The sequence below is a fragment of the Bos indicus genome, chromosome 11 (genome assembly GCF_029378745.1).
Source record: "Bos indicus isolate NIAB-ARS_2022 breed Sahiwal x Tharparkar chromosome 11, NIAB-ARS_B.indTharparkar_mat_pri_1.0, whole genome shotgun sequence".
Classification (NCBI taxonomy): Eukaryota; Metazoa; Chordata; class Mammalia; order Artiodactyla; family Bovidae; genus Bos; species Bos indicus.
Window position 1 is genome coordinate 63243641 of NC_091770.1, and position 24046 is coordinate 63267686.

General features: G+C 38.1%; 2 protein-coding genes across 12 annotated transcripts in view; one reads left to right on the top strand and one right to left on the bottom strand.

The window, feature by feature from the left end:
* Positions 1-6856, top strand: part of CEP68 (centrosomal protein 68) — a 26970-nt gene extending 20114 nt beyond the window's left edge. For 4 of the 10 annotated variants that reach the window (XM_019970397.2, XM_019970399.2, XM_019970403.2 and 1 more), the window contains one exon: positions 2466-6856. In XM_019970397.2, the coding sequence (XP_019825956.2) occupies positions 2466-2716 (251 nt within the window). In that variant the 3' untranslated portion in view covers positions 2717-6856. Of the gene's footprint in view, positions 1-1271 lie in introns of all 10 variants that reach the window. The other 6 variants (XR_011569311.1, XM_019970401.2, XM_070798884.1 and 3 more) reach the window with 4 other exon arrangements.
* The window catches only part of RAB1A (RAB1A, member RAS oncogene family), a 29898-nt gene continuing 12546 nt past the window's right edge, over positions 6695-24046 (bottom strand). Inside the window, exons 2-6 of one of the 2 annotated variants that reach the window (XM_019970404.2) lie at positions 20655-20727; positions 14414-14509; positions 10297-10392; positions 8851-8982; positions 6695-8515 (exon numbers count right to left, since the gene is read on the bottom strand). In XM_019970404.2, the coding sequence (XP_019825963.1) occupies positions 8318-8515; positions 8851-8982; positions 10297-10392; positions 14414-14509; positions 20655-20727 (595 nt within the window). In that variant the 3' untranslated portion in view covers positions 6695-8317. The remainder of the gene's footprint in view (positions 8516-8850; positions 8983-10296; positions 10393-14413; positions 14510-20654; positions 20728-24046) is intronic. The other variant, XM_070798886.1, reaches the window with a different exon arrangement.

A 24046-nucleotide genomic window follows, 5' to 3' on the forward strand; every position in this document is an offset into this window, starting at 1 on the left:
CAGTAAATGCCAATAGTATACCTCCTCGGTTTTGACAACCCCAAACATCTCCAGACACTGCCAGATGTCCCCTGGGAAGGAAGAAACCCCCAGGACTGAAAACAGCGTGGCAGAGGGGTTTTGCTGGGGAGAGCCACTGAAGGGTTTCAGCAGGGCATGACTTACCCGTTGTCCGTCACGTGAGCCCACAGCATCCCTTGCCCTTGGGACACCTTTGCTTTGGCTCATCCACTGTGCTCTTGCATTAGGAATTTTTTAATTTTTATTGGGGCAGAAATTTGCTATGCCAGGCTCCTTTGCCACTTGTTATACCAGCATTGTCTTGAGTACTATGTGCCAGACACCATGCCAAAGCCGTTGACATTTTTTTCACTTAATCACAGGCCCGTGAGGTGGATAGTTAATACTCTCACTTCACAGAGCTATGGATCTGCATGGGGCCACACAGTGCATGGCAGCCTGACTCCCACCCCTGTGCACTAATACCCCACTCAGGCTCCTGCACCTGCACACATGCACAGTAGCATAAAGAACTCAGTACCAGGAAATTTTCTGGAGGCCACATGTGTTTCTTACAAGCTACAGGTTGTTCTTGGACCTTCATTTAAAAATCGACTCAGTAATACTTCTCAGTACTTAATCGGTAATGATGTCCCACTTTGCTCTTCTCTCCAAAGGAGTCTAGAGGTATTTTACTGCCTAAATAAGAGACTTTTTTTAGGGAATTCTCTGGTGGTCCAGGGAATCCCCTGGTGCTTTCACTGCTGTAGGCCCAGTTCAATCTCTGATTGGGGAACTAAGATCCCACAAGCTGTGCATGGCCCAAAAAAAAAAAAAGATGCTTTGGGGTATTTTGTGATTTTCAGGTCTGTATCCAGGCTCATTCACATGGACACCATGCCCCTCCCAGTTCTCTGCTTGGACTAATCAGGAACTTGGCTGTTTTATGAAAATCACAGGTTCCCCTAGACATCCACAGGGTCTTCAGCTAGGCGCACAACTCTTCCCTCCAGATCACACTGTCAGAGTCAGTGGAGCCCAAGCATGGACACCCCAGTCCCCGCAACTTCTTCAGAGCCCACTCTCATCCTCAGCCATGTGCAAAACCTGAGGGACAGGTCAGATTAATTCCTTCCAAATGTGTTCATCTCAGCCTCCAGCTAACGGGTTTTCCTTTGGTTATCTGGCAAGTTTTCACTACATTTTGACCCGGTTACCTTGGTACATGAAGTAACAGTCCTGCCTTACACCCTAACTCCTCCTCATCCTAGATCAGACGACTAGAACCTATTGACATCGAGCTGAACCAGGGCCCTGTATGCATGTATTCAGTGAAAACATTGAAGTCTCAACTGGGAAAGAGAATTTCATCACTGTTCCAGCTTCCCTTTTGTTTGGCCCCAACCAAATGTTCTAACATCTTAAAATAAAAGTTCAAAAACCAAAGGCCCCTTGAATTCCACTGACCCCACACAGGACTGTTCACATGACCGGTGAACTTGGAGGAGAGAACCTGACCCACTCACCCTTACAGGTGAGCTGTGCCAGGGGCCCTGGCTGCATTCCTCAGCCTGCCCTGCCGATTGTTCTAAACTGTCAGGCTGGCACTTTGCCCTGATGATGCTGCACCGCTGTGGCTTCCCTAGGGGCTAAGTTCCACAGCCTGTTCCTCCTTCCACCCATCTGCTGGCATCCTCTGCAGATAACACAGCTTCCCCTTTCCCTTCCTCTGCTCACAGATGTTGCAGCTGTGGCAGGAAATTAGGGAGAGGGTGAACACAGCTGATAAAAGGCACAGGAAGCAAAAGCAGCCTTTGTGTTTAACAAAGGAAGTCGAAGTTTTTAAAAGAAAAAAACAAGCCTGCTGTGTGTGATGCACTCTGAACCTGGCCCCTCCCTTCCTCAAAACTTGGCCTGTAGGGGTTGGAACCTTGGCCTCATGAACCATCTTGTTTTAGCCTGCTTTCAGGTAATTTTCTCTTGAAGTCTATTCATTTAGGACCCACCAAAAAGGGTTCACAAGCAGTCCCATGTTACGTTACCGCATCACCCATATATGTGCTAAATGACAGTCCCACAGCCAACAAGCTGATGGGACCTGGTAGCAGGACCCAGAGTCCTCATGGTGGCCTGCTGTTTTCATTTCAGGCTTCAGCCCCACAGGATCCGGGTGTGAGCCAGGGGTCTTATCTCTAAAACTCAGATAATACCAGTCATCAGACAACCATGTCTCTTGTGCATTTTTGTGAATGTGTAACTCCAGAGTGGAGCCATTGAGACAATTCAGCATCAATCACAAGTTAACAACATAGATTCCGCAGTGCAGTTCGGTCCAGGGAGTATTTTTTAAGTGGACATTGTGAAACTGTGGCCATGTTCCTGCTTTCTGCTACACCCTGGTATGTTCCTTGAAGGCACACTTGTGTTGTGTCTTTGGCCTTACTGCTTTAAAACTCATTTGTTAGTGTTAAAGGATGTCCTGGGCAGGATCTCTAGGCAGCCCAGCGCGCTGGAGAGCCACGCGGATCGCCTGTACGACACCATCTTGGCCTCCCTAGACACACTGGCCGGCTGCACCCTCACCCCCGACAGCACGCCAGCAGCACACAGGAGCACCGGTGTGCAGGGAATTAGCCTGGTAAGTAGAGCAACCCCAGAGGAGGAAACTTGTCCTCAGACCCCAGTGCCTGATTCTGGAACAGAGTTCCTGTTCTAATAGTTGGCTGTTTCTTAGAAGCTCCTTCAACTAATAAAGCTACTGAAACAAATAAGAGGCGAGAGGCTGGGAGAAGCCCCTGGAACTGAAAAGGGGAGATGCTGCCATTGCCAGGGAGTGGGGCGGGGGGGGGGGGCCTCTTTCTGTGGTGATGAAAGCGGCACGCTCCATTGCTCACTTTCCGCCCTGTGCCTGCTGAGGACTAGGGTGCTCTGTGCTTCCATCTTAAATGGCCGACATGTCACCCCTCCCCACCCGTGGAAACAACTGTAGACTTTACCTGTACCAACTTTGTTTTATGTCTGTGCACATACGCTTCTCTGGTACAGGCTGCCTCTATCCTGCAGGCTCTTCCCACCCAGCTCATGTGGTGCTCCATCAGTAAGCAACTCTTGACAAAGCCAAGTAGCCACAGGGATCCTGAGTTACAACTCCCCACACCTTCTTTTCCTGAAAATGCTCTCTGAAAATGTCACACACTACTCCCCTCCAAAAAAGGGTTAGGGGATGGATAGGGTTAGGGGATGGATAGATGGGAGCACCAGGCCTTGGAGATGTCACAGGTAGGAACAGAAGTTGAGAGCAAAGAGGGACTGCTGCCCACTCTGGGGCTACCACTGCCCAACACCATGCCGCCACAGCTGGAGCACGCTTCTTCCAAAACTTCTCCTACTGCCAAAATCTGGCGTTTAACTCAGATTTCCTGGGTGAGAATTCACTGCAAATAAAAGAAGGTAAGGGATAAATCCAGGTATCTCGGGAGCAGGGAGTCCCTGTATTTGCATCAAATAAATCTAGGGTAGTAGTCATTTTAATTCTAAAATGAATGCAGATGATTGCCATGTCATTTCTTCCTCTGCAGCATTCTGCCTGTAACGGATGCTTCTCTTTCTCTTTAGGCATCTTCTCTGAATGAGATGTAATTATCTGTCAGTCAAAATGTGGCTATTTGGAAACTTTCGGAAGTCCTTGTGAGAGCCATTTAATTCTGAAACCAAGTGGGAAATGTGACTCTAATGTACTAGCTTTAAAATGCCTTTCTTTTCCCTGAAAGTAAGGGCTGTTGAGTTACTGTTTTTATTTAAATGAATCCTTTCCAGTTAAGGTTTTCCTTTGGTGCTTCTCTACAAAGAGCATGTAGCTTTGCAGTTGTTCAAATAATGCAGACAAGGCTTACAAGATTTCCTCTCCCTCCGTCCAGTTAAAAAGAGGAGACAGAACTCCTAAACTACTCTGTGTACTGAGATCATTTAAAGAAAGCTGGTAGGAGAAAGAAGGTACCCAGTACTTGGTGTTCTCAGGCATACAAGAGGATCCAAAAGACAAAAAGTGACTAGGCTTATAAATCACTCTCTGAAGACTGTAGAAGATATTCAGACTCTCCAAATTAATAGAAAGTTTTGAACAAATAGAACTTCTGTAAATTATTTTGGGCTGCAAAGATACCTTTTATCATCTTAAGTGCTCAGGGCTCCATCTGCCTGCCTAACATTTTAAAGGAGAATGAGAGGGGCTTAAGAAGCTGCCATTGAGCTTCAGCCCACTAATGATCTGCCTTCAGGGTACCTCCAGGAGGCGGCATCCTGCACTCCTCCCTGGGAAGAGTCAGAAGGGCATGGATAGGCTCACACAGCCTGGTTAAATAGCTGTAGAAGCTAAGGCTGTTCATGGTGAGGGGAAAAGGGAATTCTTTTGTTTCTTTGGGAGTTGACATGTGAATACCTTAGTGGGGGGGGGGGGGGGGAGGGACCAAGGAGCAACCATTTAAAGCCAGCTCTAGCTTTTTAAAGTAAAATGATTGGCCATTGCTGGTAACCACACATTCTGCAAAAACAAAGCAGCGCTTTCAAAATGTTTTATTGGCTGTGAATGTGCATGGAAGGAGGAAAGCACTTTGCCTGTTTACTTGTGTTCCAGTAGGCTATGACCTGAGGAAAGGGTCCTCCACACTTAAATATGTGATAACACTTCAAGAAAGTCAAAATCCTTTCTCAAACTCTAGGTTCTCACTTGAGGGAGGGTGCTTAAGAAAGGAAGATACTTTGATTTATAAAGAAATGGACAAATCACCTGAACCCAGAGCAGGTAACATTAGAACAGTTACTCTCATAAAGCAGTCTTCTGATACCCCTCAGAATAAAATACTAAATAGAAAATTACCCTCTTTAAGAGAAGTTTAGAACTTAAAGCTGAGCAACTTAACACCATCTCATCCATCTCTGTGAACTAAAATCCTCAAGAGTTTAAACTGGAAAATAAGCTGTTAATAAGTTTTAATGTTTAAAGATTTTAATTCTAAAGGGAAACTATAAAATTCAGTAACAGTTATATAAAATGGAGTATTTCAAGTGCCTCTCTAGTATTTATCAAAATGCTTAAAGGCATAATTTTGATTCTGCTGTCTCAGTTTTAATCTTGGTTCTGTACATAGATTTAAAAAGACAGAACACCTTCCTAGCAGATTATTATATATGTAAAATAGTCTTAAAGGCCTTAATTGGTTCAGAAGGCATATCTTATAGCCTCTGTACTTAAACTGATATATTTCACCTTCTCTTTGATGTGACTATAAATTGGTACATGCCTTTCCAATGAGTGTGTTACAGGATAAGCCCTTGGGAGTTAAACCCATTTACTGACATTTTGCTAGGCATGAAAATGCCTTAACTAGTTAGCAAAAAAATTGTTTCTATAGGATTGTCATCTTCAAAGTGACCAATGGTATTTTACAGTAGTTGAAAGCTAAAAGTGCCATTTGATCTAATAATAGGCTTCAGCTGACAGAAATTTTCACAGAATATTTTATTTCAGAGTGCCCTATTTTGTAAAAAACTATTACTTTACCAGGCGATGATCTAAAGATATTTTTGTTCACTTCCTTTGCCTACTCTGGACCTACTCATAAATATCACTGAAGAGCATCAGCACAGCTATTAATGGTATCTTCGGCAGTGCTATAGGTTTAAGACCTCCCTTAAAACTCAAGCGGAAATTGTTTCTGACTAGATGCTGCCAGCAGCATTTCACGAGCAGACACGGCCAGGTTTGATTCTAGCATTAGCCTTAAGGACAGCAGTGGCTCACAGTGACACATCATGTGGTTACAAAACCCCAAGTTTACCTGTGGTATAATTTCCTAGTAGTCCCTTAAAGTAGTAGAACTTAAGTCCCCAGGCAAGTGGCAGTACTGGGAGCTAGATTGGCAGTTTCAAAACCTGGGTTCTTGTTGCAGCTCCATGGCTTAATAAGCTCATCTGCCAATAGACAATGTCAATACAATGATATTTTGAAGCTTAAATGGGAACACAAAGAAGGGCAGATGTAAAATATGCTGCAATGACAACATACATGCTAAAGGAAATTTTGGTCCAAAGTCATAAAACGTCATTGCTTAGACCAGAATGGCTTATCATTTTGCAAGGATTTCCAGAGACTGTGACTGCTTAGGTTTAGAACATGTGAGCTAATTCATAGCAACCTTACAAAATACGGCAAGCAATAATTCCCTTTACTGAGTGTGAATGGATTATTAAAAGCCCATAATGTAGCTTGAAATATTTGTACTTGAAAGTGGGGGTAGGAATGGAGTATCCCCCAAACTGCATTCATTAAGCAAGTAGTGAAGCGTGCTGAAACATCTTGTCCCAGTCTTGACTACCACAAGGAAAAGAACACTAGAATTTTCAAAAATAAATATGTAAATATGCTTACACCTCAAATTCACATAATTTTTTTGCTAACTCACCAAGAAAAAGCTGACAGTTTGAACAACTTGTTGTATAAAACAAAAGTGCATTACATTGTCTGAAATTTGTATCATCTACTTTAAAAATGTTTCTGAATTATTTGTACTGTATTGATAAGGCAAAAAAATAAACCTTTTGAAGCACTAAAAAAATTTCACCCAAATAACTATTGGTAGCTTGAGGAGTTTTTCAGTTGCCTTATGTGAAGATGAATAGACCCAACAAGCACATCTATAATACAAAGTAAACTGTGATTTTATTGTGAAATTCTCATAGATGGAAAATTAAATTGAATATTTATTCTGTCCATTCATTTTACAATAATCTTACCACTTATTTTTGTACCATGTATTTCAGTTGCCTGTTTAGTGAAAATAAAGAAACCTATAATTTTTGGCTTGTTTTTAGTTTAAATTTTATCACTGAATTAAAGACCCCACCATAAAATGTGTAGCCAACAGCCACATCCCACGCCCCTAAGTAAAGAATATTTTGGTTACTATTTCAACCCGAAGGAAACTATCTTTGACTTCTATCACCTTAAAATGCCAGAGTTAGCAAAAGATTTTTGTTCCCCCACAATAAAAACAAACCCTAGGACCTTTAAGGTCCTAGTTAACAAAATTTTCACATGTGCAAAATTCAACTGAAATAAATATTTCTCTTATTTATTACTCCCACCCAGCATTCAGGTTTTCAGCTAATTTTAAGGGACATATTTTCTAAAATTAGGGCAAATAGTAAATTTCCTGCTTCCTCCTCTAATGCTTTAACTCGCCTCCAACCTAAGGTATACAATTGTGGAGGATAAAACAGCTGACATCTGACTCCAAACATGGAAGAAACAACATTAGCACACGTGTTAGTCTGCCAATTAAGGAAAGGTGGTGTTTTCCACCTCTACCACAGAAGAATCAAATGTTGATCAGTGAAGCCATTTCAAATGGTTCTAGAGAAAGATCAGAGATAATAGGCTAGGTAGCATACATTCTAAAACTTACTTTCATAAAATTTAATCTCCCTGAACCACTAAGCTTGGTTAAATCCCTGTGCAGCACATAAGCCTCCCTAGGTCATTTACTGGGTATATTATCTGGAAAGTATATTGGATGCTGCTCTAAGATAGTTGTCTACAATGCCCTGGTTGCACACACAAATGGCTGTTTTGAGTATAATGCAAGGCTCTATTTCCCTTTAGCCATAAGAATTAAAACAATACTTATCACCATACAGTTTGATATTACTTCCAATAAGTACAATATTTATTAAACATATCTTCAGTTGTTTTGTTACATAGTGTGCAACAAATTACAATATTCTGCAGCCACAAATTATATGCAGAGTATGAAGAAACTATTAATCAGATAGTGTAATCTTTCCGTTTATAACTCTACAAGGAAGAACTAGCAAATCAGATCTTACATATAACATCTCACTAAACTTTATGCATGGAAAGTGACAGACACTGGTTGTGCTGTTTGATACAAAATGGCTGAACTTCATCTTCAGAAGACTAAACCTGACATCTAAACATGCCAATATAAACATCAAAACAAAATATATTCTAACCAACCACGGAAACAGTCTGGTATCAGGAAAGCAACAAAGATTACACACATTATTTTATAAACCAGCACACAAAGGTTTAAAACAGTTCTGAAAATGAAGTTAGCTGTCTTGAGTCAAGGGAATAAAAAAAAAGTCAGTATTGACCATTTACAATCTCTGACCTTTGTGGAGACGGTAAGAATCTGTTGTAGTGCAGCTACATACAGTACAATTCAGGCAATTTTGTTTTTTTCACTTGGGTTCAGATTGCAAATTCATTGCTGTGAGAAAAGGATGGAGGCAAATTTTAGCAGCAACCTCCACCTGACTGCTTGACCGGAGTGCTCTGAATTTTAACATTGGACTTCTCGGCACCACCAGCTGTTGCTCCAGGACCCATTCGCTTTTTAATCTCAGCTGCCATCGTCATGAAAGACTGTTCTACATTCGTTGCATTCTTAGCACTGGTTTCCAAAAATGGAATTCCAAGGGAATCAGCAAATTCCTAAGAGAATATGTAAGGCAAAATTAATTGAAAAATCTTTTTCACCATCTGAAATAAGGAATGATGAATGACTAAGTTTACTGAACTCAGATGACTGCACGAATGATCACTGTCAAAGTTTCTAGTGCATGTATTTTAAAAGTTAAGGTGGGGACTTCCTTGGCAGTCCAGTGAAGACTCCGTGCTTCCAATATGTGGGGGCACGGGTTCAACCCTTGGTTGGGAAACTAACAATAAAACCTAAGGTGGTTGCAGCCATTGTGTGACTCCATACCCATATATAATTCAAATTCAGCACCTTCCAATTCAGTCTGAAAGTCAAACTTTAAACATACCTTTGCTGTTGTGTAGTCTACTACTTTCTTTGTGGTCAGATCACATTTGTTCCCTACCAACAACTTGTTGACATTTTCACTGGCATAACGATCTATTTCCTGCAGCCACTGTTTAACATTATTGAAGGACTCCTAAAAAGACAATTTAAAGAGTGATAATATAGTTCTGAACATAACTATTCTAATGAAGCAAGTGATAAACAGAAGTGTCTCCTGACCTAAGAAGAGCTAGTGAGACGATAATAGCTATTAAAAAAGAACTCTTAATGCTGGGAAAGACGTGAACTGACATTTTGATACATATATTCTTATATGAATAAGAATACAGAATTTGAAAGCTTGAGGATGACAATGCCTTATTTGAGAAGGAAATATAGCTCAAACTATAGCTCAGGCAAATCCCATTGTCTTGGAATATGCTATTTATATGCACCACAAAACGTAGTTTTTGAAATTTGTCAAAATTCTGGCTTATGAATAAGGTAGCCTAACTGTTAACTACTAGAGATGTCAAATGTTATTAAATAAATGGGTCCAATGTAAAGATACTTGTTTTCCACAGTCATTTTTAAGGGAGGAAAATTTCCATTTTAAATATTACAAGGAAATGACGTAAGATTTACTAACTAGCAATGATTTCTTCATGTTTTATCACCCAGTACTCCTAATGGTGCTGAATCTAAATCTATAATTTTAGTCATCTCCTAATTAGCTCTGATTTCATATTTGACTGGGGATTGAACATTTGCTGTAAGAGTTATACATTGTATTTTCAAAGTTCATCTTTCACTCCTTGGCAGGCAAAAGGACCCTGAAATTGTCTAACTTTCTGATCAAAAGAACAATTACTGCCTCTGAACCACATTCTTACACTATTCTTCACATCCCCCTACCTTCTTTCAACAAGCTTATCTTTAGATTTTCACTGTCCTCTTAAAATGTTCCTCAAAGCTCATCCCTATTTCTGAACCACACACTCCACAGGCAGAGACCCCTAATCTTACTTTTGCCAAGTCCAACAGGTCTAACTACCAGGCAAATTTCTGTTAACACCTATCACCAAGGACACAATATGAGTCAAACAATCCCAGTTCCCTACAAACCCTTGACAAAATGATTTAACTGATAATAAATATAATTTGGGTCCCTTGAAAGCAAATGTAAATCCAATTACTAAATTTTCTGTTTACTAAAATAGGAAATTTTTGGTTGACCAGTTTTATTAGGTATTCAAATGATGTAGGGGAGAAAAAATAACACTGTACCTGTTCTTAAAAGATAACTGGTTTAAGATAAATGTTTTTGTATCATTCACTTCATCTGGGGTGGACAAAGTCTGCTATATAAATAATACTCATCACTTGTATGCAAAGTAAAAATAGTGTGATATTTAATCAAATAATAACTTACATTGTTAGTGTAACACAATTTTCTCCTGGAACTTACCTGATCTGTCACATCATACACAACTATGATGCCATGGGCTCCTCTGTAATAACTGGAGGTGATTGTTCGAAATCTTTCTTGGCCCGCTGTGTCCCACTATCATAAAACAATCAAGAAATCCAAACAATTCCATTAAAACAAGAGTTGGGGAAAAGGCAGCAAGGAGGGAGAACAGTTTAGTTTACAGAGTTGTGGATAACCAGGATTTGCTATGGGAACATTAGCTCTCTGTGCTCACACTACTAAATCACAAAGAAACTGCCAAATATCTGAAGGTTCAAAAAAGAAGGCAGTGTCTAATTTAGCTTGCAGTTAATGCTACCAATATTGTAATTATAAGCCAATCAGCAACTATGTCATACTTTTCATATACTCAATAGCCTTTAGCACTGTGCCAAGCTTACACTATGAATGCAAAGATAGGCTGACTTGATATTAGCAAATCTACTGGTCTAGTGCCCCTGTTAACACATTACAACTCTCATCAAACATAAGACAAAATCTCTTGCTAGCACATTTTATCATCATGGAAAACACTGAAAGGACCTAATAATTCAGATAACTACCAGTCACGTTAGCTATCTAATACCAGTCACGTTAGCTATCTAAGGAACAATTATTTTAATCCTAGGGAAAACAATGTAAGGAAGATGATTTCAAATGCTTTTATACAATTCATTTTAAGAGCAATTTACCACACTTCAACCATTTAGGCTCCAACACTGGAAACAAATACACTGCCACATTAAAGTTTGCAGTTAAAACTATTAAAAAATATCAGGTAAACTCCTTTTAAAAACCATGATTTTAACAAGGGCAATGAGAATTTTGTTTCAATTGCTCGTAAATAATGACCTTTCCTTTTTTAAAAAATATTGTTTTTTTAGAAAAGCTACCTACCCCACTAACGGGCTTCCCAGCAGTGGCAAAGGGATATAAGAGACGCAGGTTAGATCCCCCAGTCCTGTCCCCTGGAGGAGGAAATGTCAACCCACTCCAGTATTCTTGCCTGAGAATCCCATGGACAAAGAAGCCTGGCAGGTTCTAGTCCATAGGGTCACACAGAGTCAGACAAGATGGAAGCAACTTAGCACACACCCCACTAAAACTAATATTTGACTGATGGGGAAATAACTAAACGGTTACTTAATGGTTAACAATTAAAAAAACAAAAAATAGACTTGTAGCCTAATACAAGTGGAGATTATGATGAAACAGCCTTTCATGGGAAGAAGCTGTAAAGTTCTGGAATATATATGTGAACTTGACATTGCTCCCAACTAGTGTCCTAAATGGCAAAAATAAAAAAATTCAGGAGCACTGAGTGAAATCACTTCCTTTTCTAAGACCCAGCCAACAAAGATGTTAAAAATAAGCTGCAATTTTGGGGAAATTTAAATACAGACTGAATATTAGATAACATTAAGGCATTGGTATCACTGCTATATTTAAAATGGATAACCAATAAGGACCTACTGTACAGCACATGGAACTCTGCTCAGTGTTATGCAGCAGCCTGGACGGGAGGGGAGTCTGGGCGAGAATGGATACATATGTATGTATGGCTGACTTCTTTTGCTGTCCACTTGAAACTACCACAACATTGTTAATTGGCTATACCCCAAAAAAAAAGTTTAAAAAAACTTTTTTAAAGGCATTAGTGTCAGTTTTGTTAGAAGTGGTAACGGTGGTTACACAGTAAAACAGATGCATAATTAGTATTTTTGCAGTAAAATATCATGTCAATAACCACTTTAACATACTCCAAGGGAAGTAATAAAGTAATATGTTAACAATTGTTCATCTAAAACAAGCAAAAGCTACCTTTTTCATCCAAAGTACTAGCCTATTAGAGTCAGAAAACCATCATCAGTAAGGAGCCTCCAGTCTTTCAGGATACCCTTGGAGAAGCAGGATCTCTGGAGGAAAGTCAATTTGACTTCAAAACATTAAATTTAGGTTCCTGATTATGACAGTTTCTTCATCCATAAATTCCAGATATCACTACTTTATAAAACTGCTAAGTTTAAATGAAAGAATATTTATAAAATGCCTAGCATAATACCTCATTATAGTAGCTACTCAATAAAATGTTAGTTCCCTTCTCTTCACCACCACTAACCCCTTTCACAAGGATAGGACAAGAACAGGAAGAAACTATTTCTGAATACAATGGCATCCAAAGAGTAAAATTTCTGCTATCTTCTTGCCACTCTGAAAACTCTCCTGACTACATCCTAACAGTACCTTCCCTCTGTAACTGATCACCCTTTATGTACATAATCCTCATTACCCCTCATAATCACGAGGTAAACTGATTTTCCCTGCTGTGTCTCTCCCACTGAAATGGGATCTCCTATGGGGCTATTTTTCATCCCTCCCTGCAACCTTGAATGTATCTTGTGTAATGTGAGCATTTCCATAAAGCTTTGTGAATGAATCAACAGTCACAGAAAGAGGCCTTTCATGGGACTGGACTCCATACATGCCCTGCAGTGCTGAATGTTTTGTAATCACCAACTGTGATAAAGACCCTGATGGCACACTTGAACAGGAAAAGCAGAAAAAATAATTAAAATATAGATAAACCCAATCATTTTTTTTAAAGACCTGGAAAACATGAAAGGGTAATTCAAGCCAGGCAAGGTGAAATGTAGCAGGGTTAAAAGTAAAATCTTACATTTAGATTTTTAATGCCCTAGTCACAAAATATAAGAATTAAAAAACAAACCAAAACCTTAAGACCCAAACTAGTAGGTAAAATAGTTATTGAGATAGCAAATGTAGTAAACTCAGGCTTTCTTTCTATGTCCTTGTATGGGCCAATGATGAGAAAATGGCAAGAGTCCCTCAAGTCTGAGAGGGAAAAAAAGAAATTCAGAGACCAAATCAATAGAGAATTTACCCTATGTAGTCCACACTGGCTAGATACTATCTTGTATTTGAATTTAGGAATCATATTTTAGTAAATGGCACTTATACAGGAGTAACCCAGATTGTAAACGGTTCTGAAAACATGCTTCCAGAAAGGAATGATAGGTTGTGATAAGACCAATCTAAATGGCAGGCTACCAACAGAAATTAATTTTGATTAGGCAACCGCAAAGGGTTTTTACACAGATTAACATATATACATACACAGAACTATAGATTTGGTTCTCACAACTACCTATTAGTAAGTCAAATATCATCACACTCATTTTAGAGGTAAGAAACAGAGTCTCAGGAAAAAGGCTGAAGTTAAACCCGTGACTCTCCAACTAATAAACAGCAGAATGAACACAACAAATCCAAGTTTCTGACTCCAAATTCAGAACTCCTTCCAGTTCAGGGCGTTATCAATTCCATAAGAAAGAGCAGTCACTTGTTTTCTATGTTACTTCATACTAAGAGCCGATTCTAAAAGATACCCGAGATTTTTTTTTAAAGACCAAAGGTATGTCCATCCTGGTACCCAGACCTATATTAAGTTTCTACTACAACCCCCTATTTTTAATTCAGGGTTGGGGTTTTAAGGATGGGTAAGGGAGTGAGAATGGCACAGGAACACAATATACTGAAAACAGAGAGCTATGGGTCACGTGGTTCTGCTAGTAACGGTAGGCAAGTCATTAAATCTCTCAGCATCCATTTTCTGAGCTGTAAAATATGTAAGAAAAGCTAAATTCCCTTCCAATAAAATTCTACATTTCTAGAGAGTTGGAACATACGATCTAATAAATACTCAACTAAAACAAATATGAAGAACCTCTCCTAGGTTTTTCCTGGATCCAGAGTATTCAGCATAATAAAAGACATGAAAACTGCTCAATATACTTCTGTAAGACGAAGTAAACAAACATCAACTTAGACCCCTTAGACCTCACTGATAAAAGCGCAAGAAAAAGAACTAGGACCAGGTTTGACTTAAAACATGTATTTCTCAACTCTCTGAACAGAAAACTCAATGAAGGAGGTAATCTTAAATCACTTTCAATCTAAACTATTCTTACTCTACCATTCTGTCACAGATGAATGATTCCTAAGATATTTTCATTTTAACATATTATGAATAACAAATACATTCTAAATTTACCAAAATAATTTCCAAAAAATTTCTAGTCCAAAAATTACTTACTATTTGAAGTTTGATTGTTTTCCCATCTAACTCTATAGTTCTTATTTTGAAATCCACACCAATTGTGCTGATGTAGCTTTCTGTATATGTATCATCCTAAAGGGAAAAAAGTTAACAATTAAAATAAATGTTCAATAGAGTAAATAAGAAATATGTTAACTTTTATCTAGAAAGCTGATAAAATTTGTAAGACATAACAATCTGAGAACAGCCATTCCATCCTGTTCCTGCACTCAGTTCACATTCTGAAGACAAAGTGCTATTTAAAAATGGTTTAAGATTTTTTTTTCCAATAGCTATTCTTTAGTTTTCCAATCATATCTTGGCAAATTCTTTATATGTATCATACAGAGAAGGTTTTGTATTTTGAATGATTACGAATGATTTTTCTAATCTGCTAATCAGCAGAATTCTTGTTCCTCCACACCCACTGGTTATTCAGTTTACTCAACACAAACCTATGATCATGTCCCTCTCCTGAAATTCTTTCAGAAGTCAATTTTATTTCTTAGTTATGACTTTTAAAATTGAGATAATTCATATACATAAAATTCACCCCTTCAAAATATACAACTCAGTGGTTTTTAGTATATTCAGAAGGCTGTGCAACCATCACAACTATTTTAATTCCAAAACATTTTCTTCACTCCAAAAGAAAACCCTATACCCAGCAGCAGTCAGATTTCTTCCTCTCCCCCTAGACTCTGGAAACTACTAATCTACTTTATGTTTCCACAGATTTGTCTGTTTTGGTCACCTCACATGAATGGAATCACACAGTATGACCTTTTGTGTTTGGCTTCTTTCACTCAGCATAAACTTTTCAAGGTTCAGCCTTTCTTTTTATATATATACACACACACATAGACACACTATTTATTTATTTTTGGCTGTGCTGGGTCTGGTTTTTCTCTAGTTGTGGTGAGTGGAGGCTATTCTCTAGTTGAAGTGCATAGGGGTATTCTCTTTGCAGAGGCTTCTCTTGTTGCAGAGCACAGGCTCAGTACTTGTGGCGCACGGGTTTAGTTGGTCCACAGCATGTGGGATATTCCTGGACCAGGGATCGAACCTGTCTCTCCTGCATTGACAGGCAGATTCTTTACCACTGAGCCACCAGGGAAGCCCCAGCCATGTTACAGCATGAATCAGTACTTCATTCCTTTTTATGGCTGAAAAATAGTACACTGTATGGATAGCCTACATTTTGTTTATCAGTTCATGGACATTTGGGTGGTTTCTACATTTTAGCCATTATCAATAGTGCTGCTATGGACACTTGTGTATAAGTTTTTGTGTGAACAATATTAACCCAAAGGCTAAACTTTTAAAATTACACCTGTTTTTTCCCTCAAGTACCTATTACAATTATTTTACTCATAATGAAAACAAATTTCAGTTTTTTTATTTAAGTGAAAATATATGTAAATGGAAAGATCACACTTTCACCACGTAACCCCACTGCACAATCATCAGGCTTAAAGCACCACCCAGGAAGTATTCTGCTAACAAAGATGGATTTAGGCTCAATCAAGCCTAAATCTATTAAGAGTAGCACTGTTAAAAAGAACTTTCTTTGATGACAGAAAGGTTCTATAGGCTGTGACTGTCAATACAGTAGCCAGTAGCTCCATGTGGCTAGTGAGAACAAGGAACTGAATTTTTAATTCCATTCAATTTTACTTAAATTTAAATAATCACAAGGGACTAGTAACTACCATAATGATAGATAAAGCACTGCTCTGGGGCTTACTTCCAATTACAGAAACAGGAGCGACAAGTTTAAAGACACCACAGAGAAGCTAACTGACACACCTAAAATGTTGGACAATTTATAGGACAACTGCCCCAGTTTCTGCAAAAAGAAAGTGACATGAAAAATACATAAATAAAAAAGGAGGAGGTGGGAAGTGGGAAGTTGGAAAAACTCTAAAAGACTAAGCAGCAAAGGAACGAAATCAAAGTATGAACCATGGGTTTTTTTAAAAAATTGAAATATGGTTGCTTTACAATGTTGTTGATTTCTGCTACAGAGAAAAGTAATTCAGTTGTACATACATAGACCTTTTTTTCATATTCTTTTCCATTACGGTTTATCACAGGAAACTCAATATAGTTCCCTGTGCTATACAGTAGGACCTTGTTTTTCCATTCTATATATAAAAGTTTGCATTTGCTAACCCCAAACTCCCACTCCCATCCCTCTCCATCCTCCCCTCCCCTCTACTGGCAACCACAAGTCTGTTCCCTATGTCGATAAGTCTGTGTGAACCATGTTTTGAATTGTGATTCAAACTAACACCACACTTAAGATAACCAGGAAAATTTATTTTGTAAGTCAACAAATGTTTTTTATGATAGTGTATGAGTGTTAGTTACTCAGTTGTGTCTGACTCTGCAATGCTAAGGACTGTAGCCTGCCAGACTCCTCTGTCCATGGGATTCTCCAGGCAAGAATACTGGAATGGGTTGACATTTCCTTCTTCAGGGGATCATCCCAACCTAGGGATCGAACCCAGATCCCCTGCACTGCAGGCAGATTCTTTACCATCTGAGATCAGGGAAACCCTATATTAAATACAGTATGCAAGGGGAAATGACACATTTGGGATTGTTATTTGTAGCACTCCAACAAAAAGAAGGAAATGAAATGAGTGTGGGCCAAGTCTTGATAATGCTGAATCAGATGTGTACATGACACTGAGATAAAGACGGCTAAAGACAACTGTAAAATGTAATCAGAGTTCCAAGTAGCTAGAGATAGCTATGTTGACTTATCCTCCACATATATTCACATTTCGGCATAAACAGAATCACTGGGTAAAAGGATATTTTTGAAGCACTGAATGCAATTTGACAAAATACTCATCATTATTTGACATTCATTTTTTAAATTTAAATTGTCAAGTAAGTATCACATACTATAGAAAACGGATAGAGAACAGCATTCAGCACTAGAACATGCCAGGTGCTTTGTTAGAAAAACTTATAAATGCTGTTATTAACAGAATTCTTATACATCCCTGCTGCTGCTGCTAAGTCGCTTCAGTCGTGTCCGACTCTGTGCGACCCCATCGACAGCAGCCCACCAGGCTCCCCCGTCCCTGGGATTCTCCAGGCAAGAACACTGGAGCGGGTTACCATTTCCTTCTCCAATGCATGAAAGTGAAAAGTGAAAGGGAAGTCGCTTAGTCGTGTCCGACTCTTTGAGACCCCGTGGACTGCAGCCTACCAGGCTCCTCCGTCCATGGGGTTTTCCAGGCAAGAGTATTGGAGTGGGGTGCCATCACTTTCTCCAATATACCCCTAAATGACCCTTACCTGCATGCCTCTGAGCCACCGCACTTGACATTTCAACTGTCCAAATTCTCGGTATCTCTTTCTCCCCACTCCCAAGCTTTACCCCCCTAACTCCCCAGCCCGTGGGCAAGTTGGCAACTTTTATCAATTTTTCAAATGTGAGCTCAGGAAACAGTTATTGTCCAAACATTCCCCCATTCCTTGGCCAGTAGCTAAAGAGATTCTTCCCTCTGTGCTCTCAAAGCTTATTATACATTTCTTAATCATACTTTTTACAGCTTGAATCTATTTTAGGGATCTGAGAATCAGTATTTTTAAAATGCTTCCTGGCTGATTCTGTGTAGGTAATACTGAAAACCGGTGACTTAGGTCAGTAGGAATCCGGAAAGGATTTTCTTTGAAGCACAAATACCTCAGGCTACAGCCATTTTCCTCAAGAAATGCTAGCTTCTTCCCACCTACCCAGATTACTGATTTAATACTAGTAATTAATTTTAATACTTGTCACTTTAATAAATACTGAGTATTATCTAATTTTGACAGTAAAGAATCAGCCTGTAATGCAGGAGACCTGGGCTCGATCCCTGGTCAGATTCCCTGGAGAAGGGAATGGCAACCCACTCCAGTATTCTGGACTGGAGAATTCCAAGGACAGAGGAGCCTGGTGGGCTACAGTCCATGGTGTCACAAAGAGTTGGACACGGCTAAGCAACTAAACAAAAGAAAATTTTTTAAGTCCTTTAATTACAAATAAAACTGAACACTTTTTCACATTTACTGGCAATTTGTATTTCTCCTTTTGTAAACTGCCCACTCATGCATTCATTCTTATTTCCATTAGGACAAATATCCTTTCCTTATTAGTGTATAAATGTGCTTTATATATTGAGACTATCACCTCTTCCTCCAAATACGTTTTGCTAGGACCTTTTGTTTTCTAATATTATGTGTCAACATTAATTTTAATGCAATCACATTTAACAGTCCTTTCTTTCCTGATTTTTTTCCTGTTAGAAAATACTTTCACATATGATTAAAGAGCCACCTAGGTTTTATTCTGGTACTTAACATGGTCTCATTTTCAAATTATTATATATAATGAATATATATGAGACTCATTAATACCTCATCAGAAAAGTAATACTAAGTATTTGAGATGCTGTCAAGCTTGCAGTGGTGGATTTTAAATTTTTTAAAATTCTAATTTTCCCTTGAAAAGCTTGAAGTTATTATAGGCAACAAATGCTATCAGATATTTCCCTTGAAGTGACAATGTCTGTTCATCTGATAAAATGTATACCCAATACTCAGGTCTAGATAAATATAGCCTGTTAGCTGTACTTTCAAGTTAAAAAAAAGTTCAATGAAAAAATCAGCTAGTTTAGCTCATAATGGAAACAACTATACAAATGCTTTTCTCTCCCTTAAGACAACCAACACATTCCAGTCTTCAGTAAAACTGTTTTATGTGTACTCATTTTTTCGCACAGATTATTTAAAAAGGAAACACTCAACAAGGATCAAAATGTTTAAAAATTAATCATTTTTAGAAGCAACGTAAGTGACCATCAACAGATGAATGGATAAAGGAAATGTATATATACATATATACATATCATGGAATACTAGTCCAGCATAAAAAATGAAAATCTGACATTTGCAACAACATGGATGGACTTGAGAGTATTATGATAACTAAGTCAGAGCAAGAAAGACAAATACTGTATGGTATCACTTATATGTGGATTCTAAAAAAAACAAAACACAAGCTAATGACTTTAACAAAAAAAGAAACTCACAGATTTGAGAACAAACTAGTGGTTTTTGGCAGGGAGAGGGGAAGGAGGAGGAGCAAGATAGGGGTAGGGGATTAAGAGGTACAAACTACTATGTATAATACAGAAAGTTACAAGGACATGTACAACACAAGGAATATAGCCAACATCCTATAATAATAACTGGAATATAACCTCTAAAAATTGTGAATCACTACATTGTACATGTAACAGCTATATAACAGAACATCAACTACACCTCAATTTTTAAAAGTATGAAAAAAATTAATCATTTTTACTGTTTCATCAAAGACACACTTAAGTGATAATGGTGTTTCTTCCCTCTCCTGTGAGCAAACAGAGGTAAACACCATGACTATGAGCATAATCTGGGGCTTAGCGTTACTTCAGCACAGGACTAATAAGGCACTTGCGGTTTTACCTACCATTGCTTTTGCACCATCAGGGCAAAGATCAACAGAGTGAAAAAAAGCAAACATCTTTTGTCTTAGTACAATTACTAGGTAATTATTTATTCAGTAAATACTAATGATTTAGTGTTATTAGCAAGCAGTTTTTGATCTCATGGACTCCAGGAGGGTCTTGATAATCCCCACTGGTTCACATCTTAAGAAGCAATGATCAAGATAGCGAGAAGGAAAACATGTTAAATTTGAAGGCAGTTCATAAACACTATGAACAAGACCATGCATTTTATATATTAAGTTGGAAGTTATTATTAAGTTATTTATCAGTTTGTAAATTTAAATGACAACGATGCCACTGTCAAAAAAATAAATAGTCTGTACCAGGCCCTGCTTTTTCTTTTTATTCTACTCAAGTTTTACTTGAAGATTTGTCTTCCACCAAGTCATTTTCAACACAAACCTACCATTTTTTTCCCTTACTCATTATTTATGTTGGAATGAAACATTGTTTGACCTTCAAGGAGAGTATCAGACACTTTGACTTTATAACCACAGTTTTCTTGAATTTCTTTTAGGAACAACAGTATCTCCTCTATTTAAAGAGTCTAGATATCACTGGGAATGTGTATTTGGAGGCTTCACATATAAAATTCCGGAAGAATAAAACTGTTTTATCTTTTGTCTACCCAGAAAATATACACAGCATTAATTCCTTTAAAATCATTTTTGATTTCAACTTACTGCAAACCTAAGAAGAAGGCAAGACTTTCCAACCCCAGAGTCGCCAATCAGAAGTAACTTGAATAAATAATCACTGCGAAGAGAAAAAGAAAATCACATTAATAAAAAGCATATTGTATTATAAGTTCTATAACAACAAAAATATAGCCAAGAATAATAGCTCACTGAGGAAGACTACAGCTTCTGAAAAGCCCATGGACGCCCTAACAGAAGCCCAAACTCCAAGTAACAGCAGTTTGGGGCCCTTTTGATGAATCACTGAACATGACAGAATTATGTATAAATAAGATAGACAATGCCACCCGTATCTCTAACATCACTGAACTTCCAGGTCCAAGCAATGAATAAAAGGAAACGTAAGTGATATGCATTCTTGGAGAGTCCAACAGACTTTCGCTAGAAAATCCCACTGTTCTGCAATATTAGAATACAGGGAGTTAAAGTTTCATTTGTTTTTGCCAGTGAAACAAATCTCTACTTCAACTTCAAATCTCAAATCATTATTTCATAGCAATCCTCCAACAAAGGGCTTTTATGATCCTTCCCTAGTATCCACCTGGAATTCTCCCCTTTTATTTTAAACTAGAGATACAATAAAATCAAGGGGACTATTTGTGTAAACGTACAACTTTACCAACATTCTAAGCTTGTATTAAATCATACTTCAGAAAACACTGAAAAAAAAAAAAAAAACCACTGAAAGCTAGGCTATGTTTATGCACATTTACAATCACTTAGACTATCTCAAAATTTTTCTCAAGGGAGCCTTTCATAAATCTCAAGACAACAGTCAGCCCATGGTCAAAGGAACCACTAATAGATTCTATTCTTTCCAACTCTGACCAGTTCTATAAGTTCTTTTAAAGCAATTTCAAAATGACAAAAAATCCAGAATTTATAGATTTTTTTCAGAAGACATACAGGATTCTTAAATTTCTTCCCTGTGACTTAGTTTTTATAAAATGCCATCCACTTAAAATGAAATCCAACTATCACTTGCAAATGAAATGTAGATTACCAGTGTATTTACATGTAAGCAAGATGTTTAGGCACGATTATCTCTGGGATTATTAATCAACTGTTTACCAAGATTTGTAACACCAGGGGGGCTTTCCTAGTAAAGAATCTGCCTGCAATGCAGGAGACCTCAGTTCAATCCCTGGTTAGTTAGATCCCCTAGACAAGGGAATGGCAACCCACTCAAGTCTTCTTGCCTGGAGAATTCCATTGCCAGAGGAACCTGGTGGGCTACAGTCCATGGGATCAAAATAGTGGGACATGACTGAGAGACTAACACTTTCACCGAGGTTTATACAGTGGTAAGTATTAAAACATAGCCTTCTGGGACTTCTCTGGTGGTCCAGTATTTAAGAATCCACCTTGCAATGGGGGGACATGGTTGGGGAACTAAGATCCCACAAACTTCAAAGCAATGAAGCCAGAGTGCCACAACTACCAAAGTGCACACACCATAACTAGAGACTGTGGGCCACAAGGAATGGTCCTACAGGTCACCAACTAAGACCCAATGCAGCCAACTAAATTAAAAAAATATTCAAAACAAACAAAAAACACATAGCTTTCTGCTTTACCAAGTTACTGTAGTACACTTATTATCCCTAATTATACCAAAAAGAAAAAAAAAATTTCTTAAATCCTGCCCTGGTAAATGGCAAAATAAAGGTCACATAAGGTAATAAGCTTTTAAAACAAGTGATTAAGAAGGGCTGATTGAAGCACAGGATGAACTTAATAACTAACACCCTTTCCCATTTGAGAGCCTAAATATAAGGGGATAGTACGGATAGGTATTATAAAAATTTACCCTTAATAAATGATTGATACCTCTATTAGTCAGTACATTTGCTGACTGGCTTCAGTACTATTGATACCTTTCTCTTTAATTAGACCAAATGAATTCTTAAGAGTGATGAACACTGAACATTAGCAACGAGTATCTTACAAGTTTACATTTCAGTTAGCAAGAAAAATCACAGCACCAATACAACTACAGTTACTTTGTTTTTAACAGAAATTATGGCACAACAAATGCACTGAATTTACCAACTTTCCTGAGCACAGTGCCAGGTATCCAGTAAACACTCAATAAACATGCCCTGAATCAGTGGTACTGGTAAAGGACAGCAATGGGCTACACATGTTGCCTGTGATGTCACTAACTGCCATAAAGATCAATTTCTCTCTTCCAGAATAACCATAAGGCTGGAGAAAAACATGAATGCTTCCTAACTATGTTACAAGTTACATTACGGTTTCAAAGAGATTAGTAGTCAATTTTTTAAAACTAGCTTTTTCAATTATCACATTCTTTTTAAATTTCACAAACAGCATTATTTTGAAACATTATTTATGTGTTTCTGGTAATTTAAAGCCCAGAGCCATTATAAATAATACAAAGAGTTGAGCACTGTGCTCCGCAATGAGTCTTGCTAAAGAAGCCTGTTTTGTTCTCTCCCAAACCATCAGTTTCACTAACATGACAAGACACATGGAAAAGAACGGCAAACAAAATCAACCAACAAATTTCTTGCCTTATTAAATTTACACACCAAGAGACTATGATCAACAGCAAGTTACCTGCATTGGAACGTTTTAAATTACCTACTCCTGTAGTAGCTTATTTCCAAACTATTAATATACAGGAAGTATTAATACAGGGTAACTTCAGATTTGAGATCACTTAAAGATATTTATGTAACTGTAATTTACAAAACAGAACAAGTAATAATGTTGATAGGAAATATGCAAATCTAAAGTTAGAAAGCTCAAGATCAATTCTGGTACAGAGCCAAGAATAATTTAGCAAAATGTATCTTTTATTCTCAAGAATTTGGATTAAGTTTTCAGTCTGCAATACCATTTTGACTTATGTGAAAAACTGAATTCTATCAGTTGAGAAATTTTTGTACAAGTAAAGAAATCTTTACAGACTACAGTACAACTACAATCACCGCTCCCCTAAACTAGATTGTTTCAGTGAATTCTATCCACTGTTTTCAATCAAAACTTCCTCTAGTCTTTTTCATGTCTAATTTACAATGACAATGATACTTCATACCTTCTCCCCATAGTAGTCTGGAGTCTGTTTTTCCTCACTCTGATGTTTAACATATCTGTCTGTGTGATGGTAAACTGACTTACTCATCCAAAATATAATATTGTGCCTTTAACAAAGCACTGTGTCAAGAGTTCAGAGAACATTTTAATTTTGTGTTTTTAATCAGGTCTCTCTCATTGTGAGTAACAGCTAAGGAATAGTCATTCTTGAGTAACATTTTGGGCAAAATGCCAGAGGAGAAAATCTACAGGACATGGCATGTTAAAAGGACAGCAAACCTCAAAGGCCAAGGCAACAATTTGAGCCACAAAGT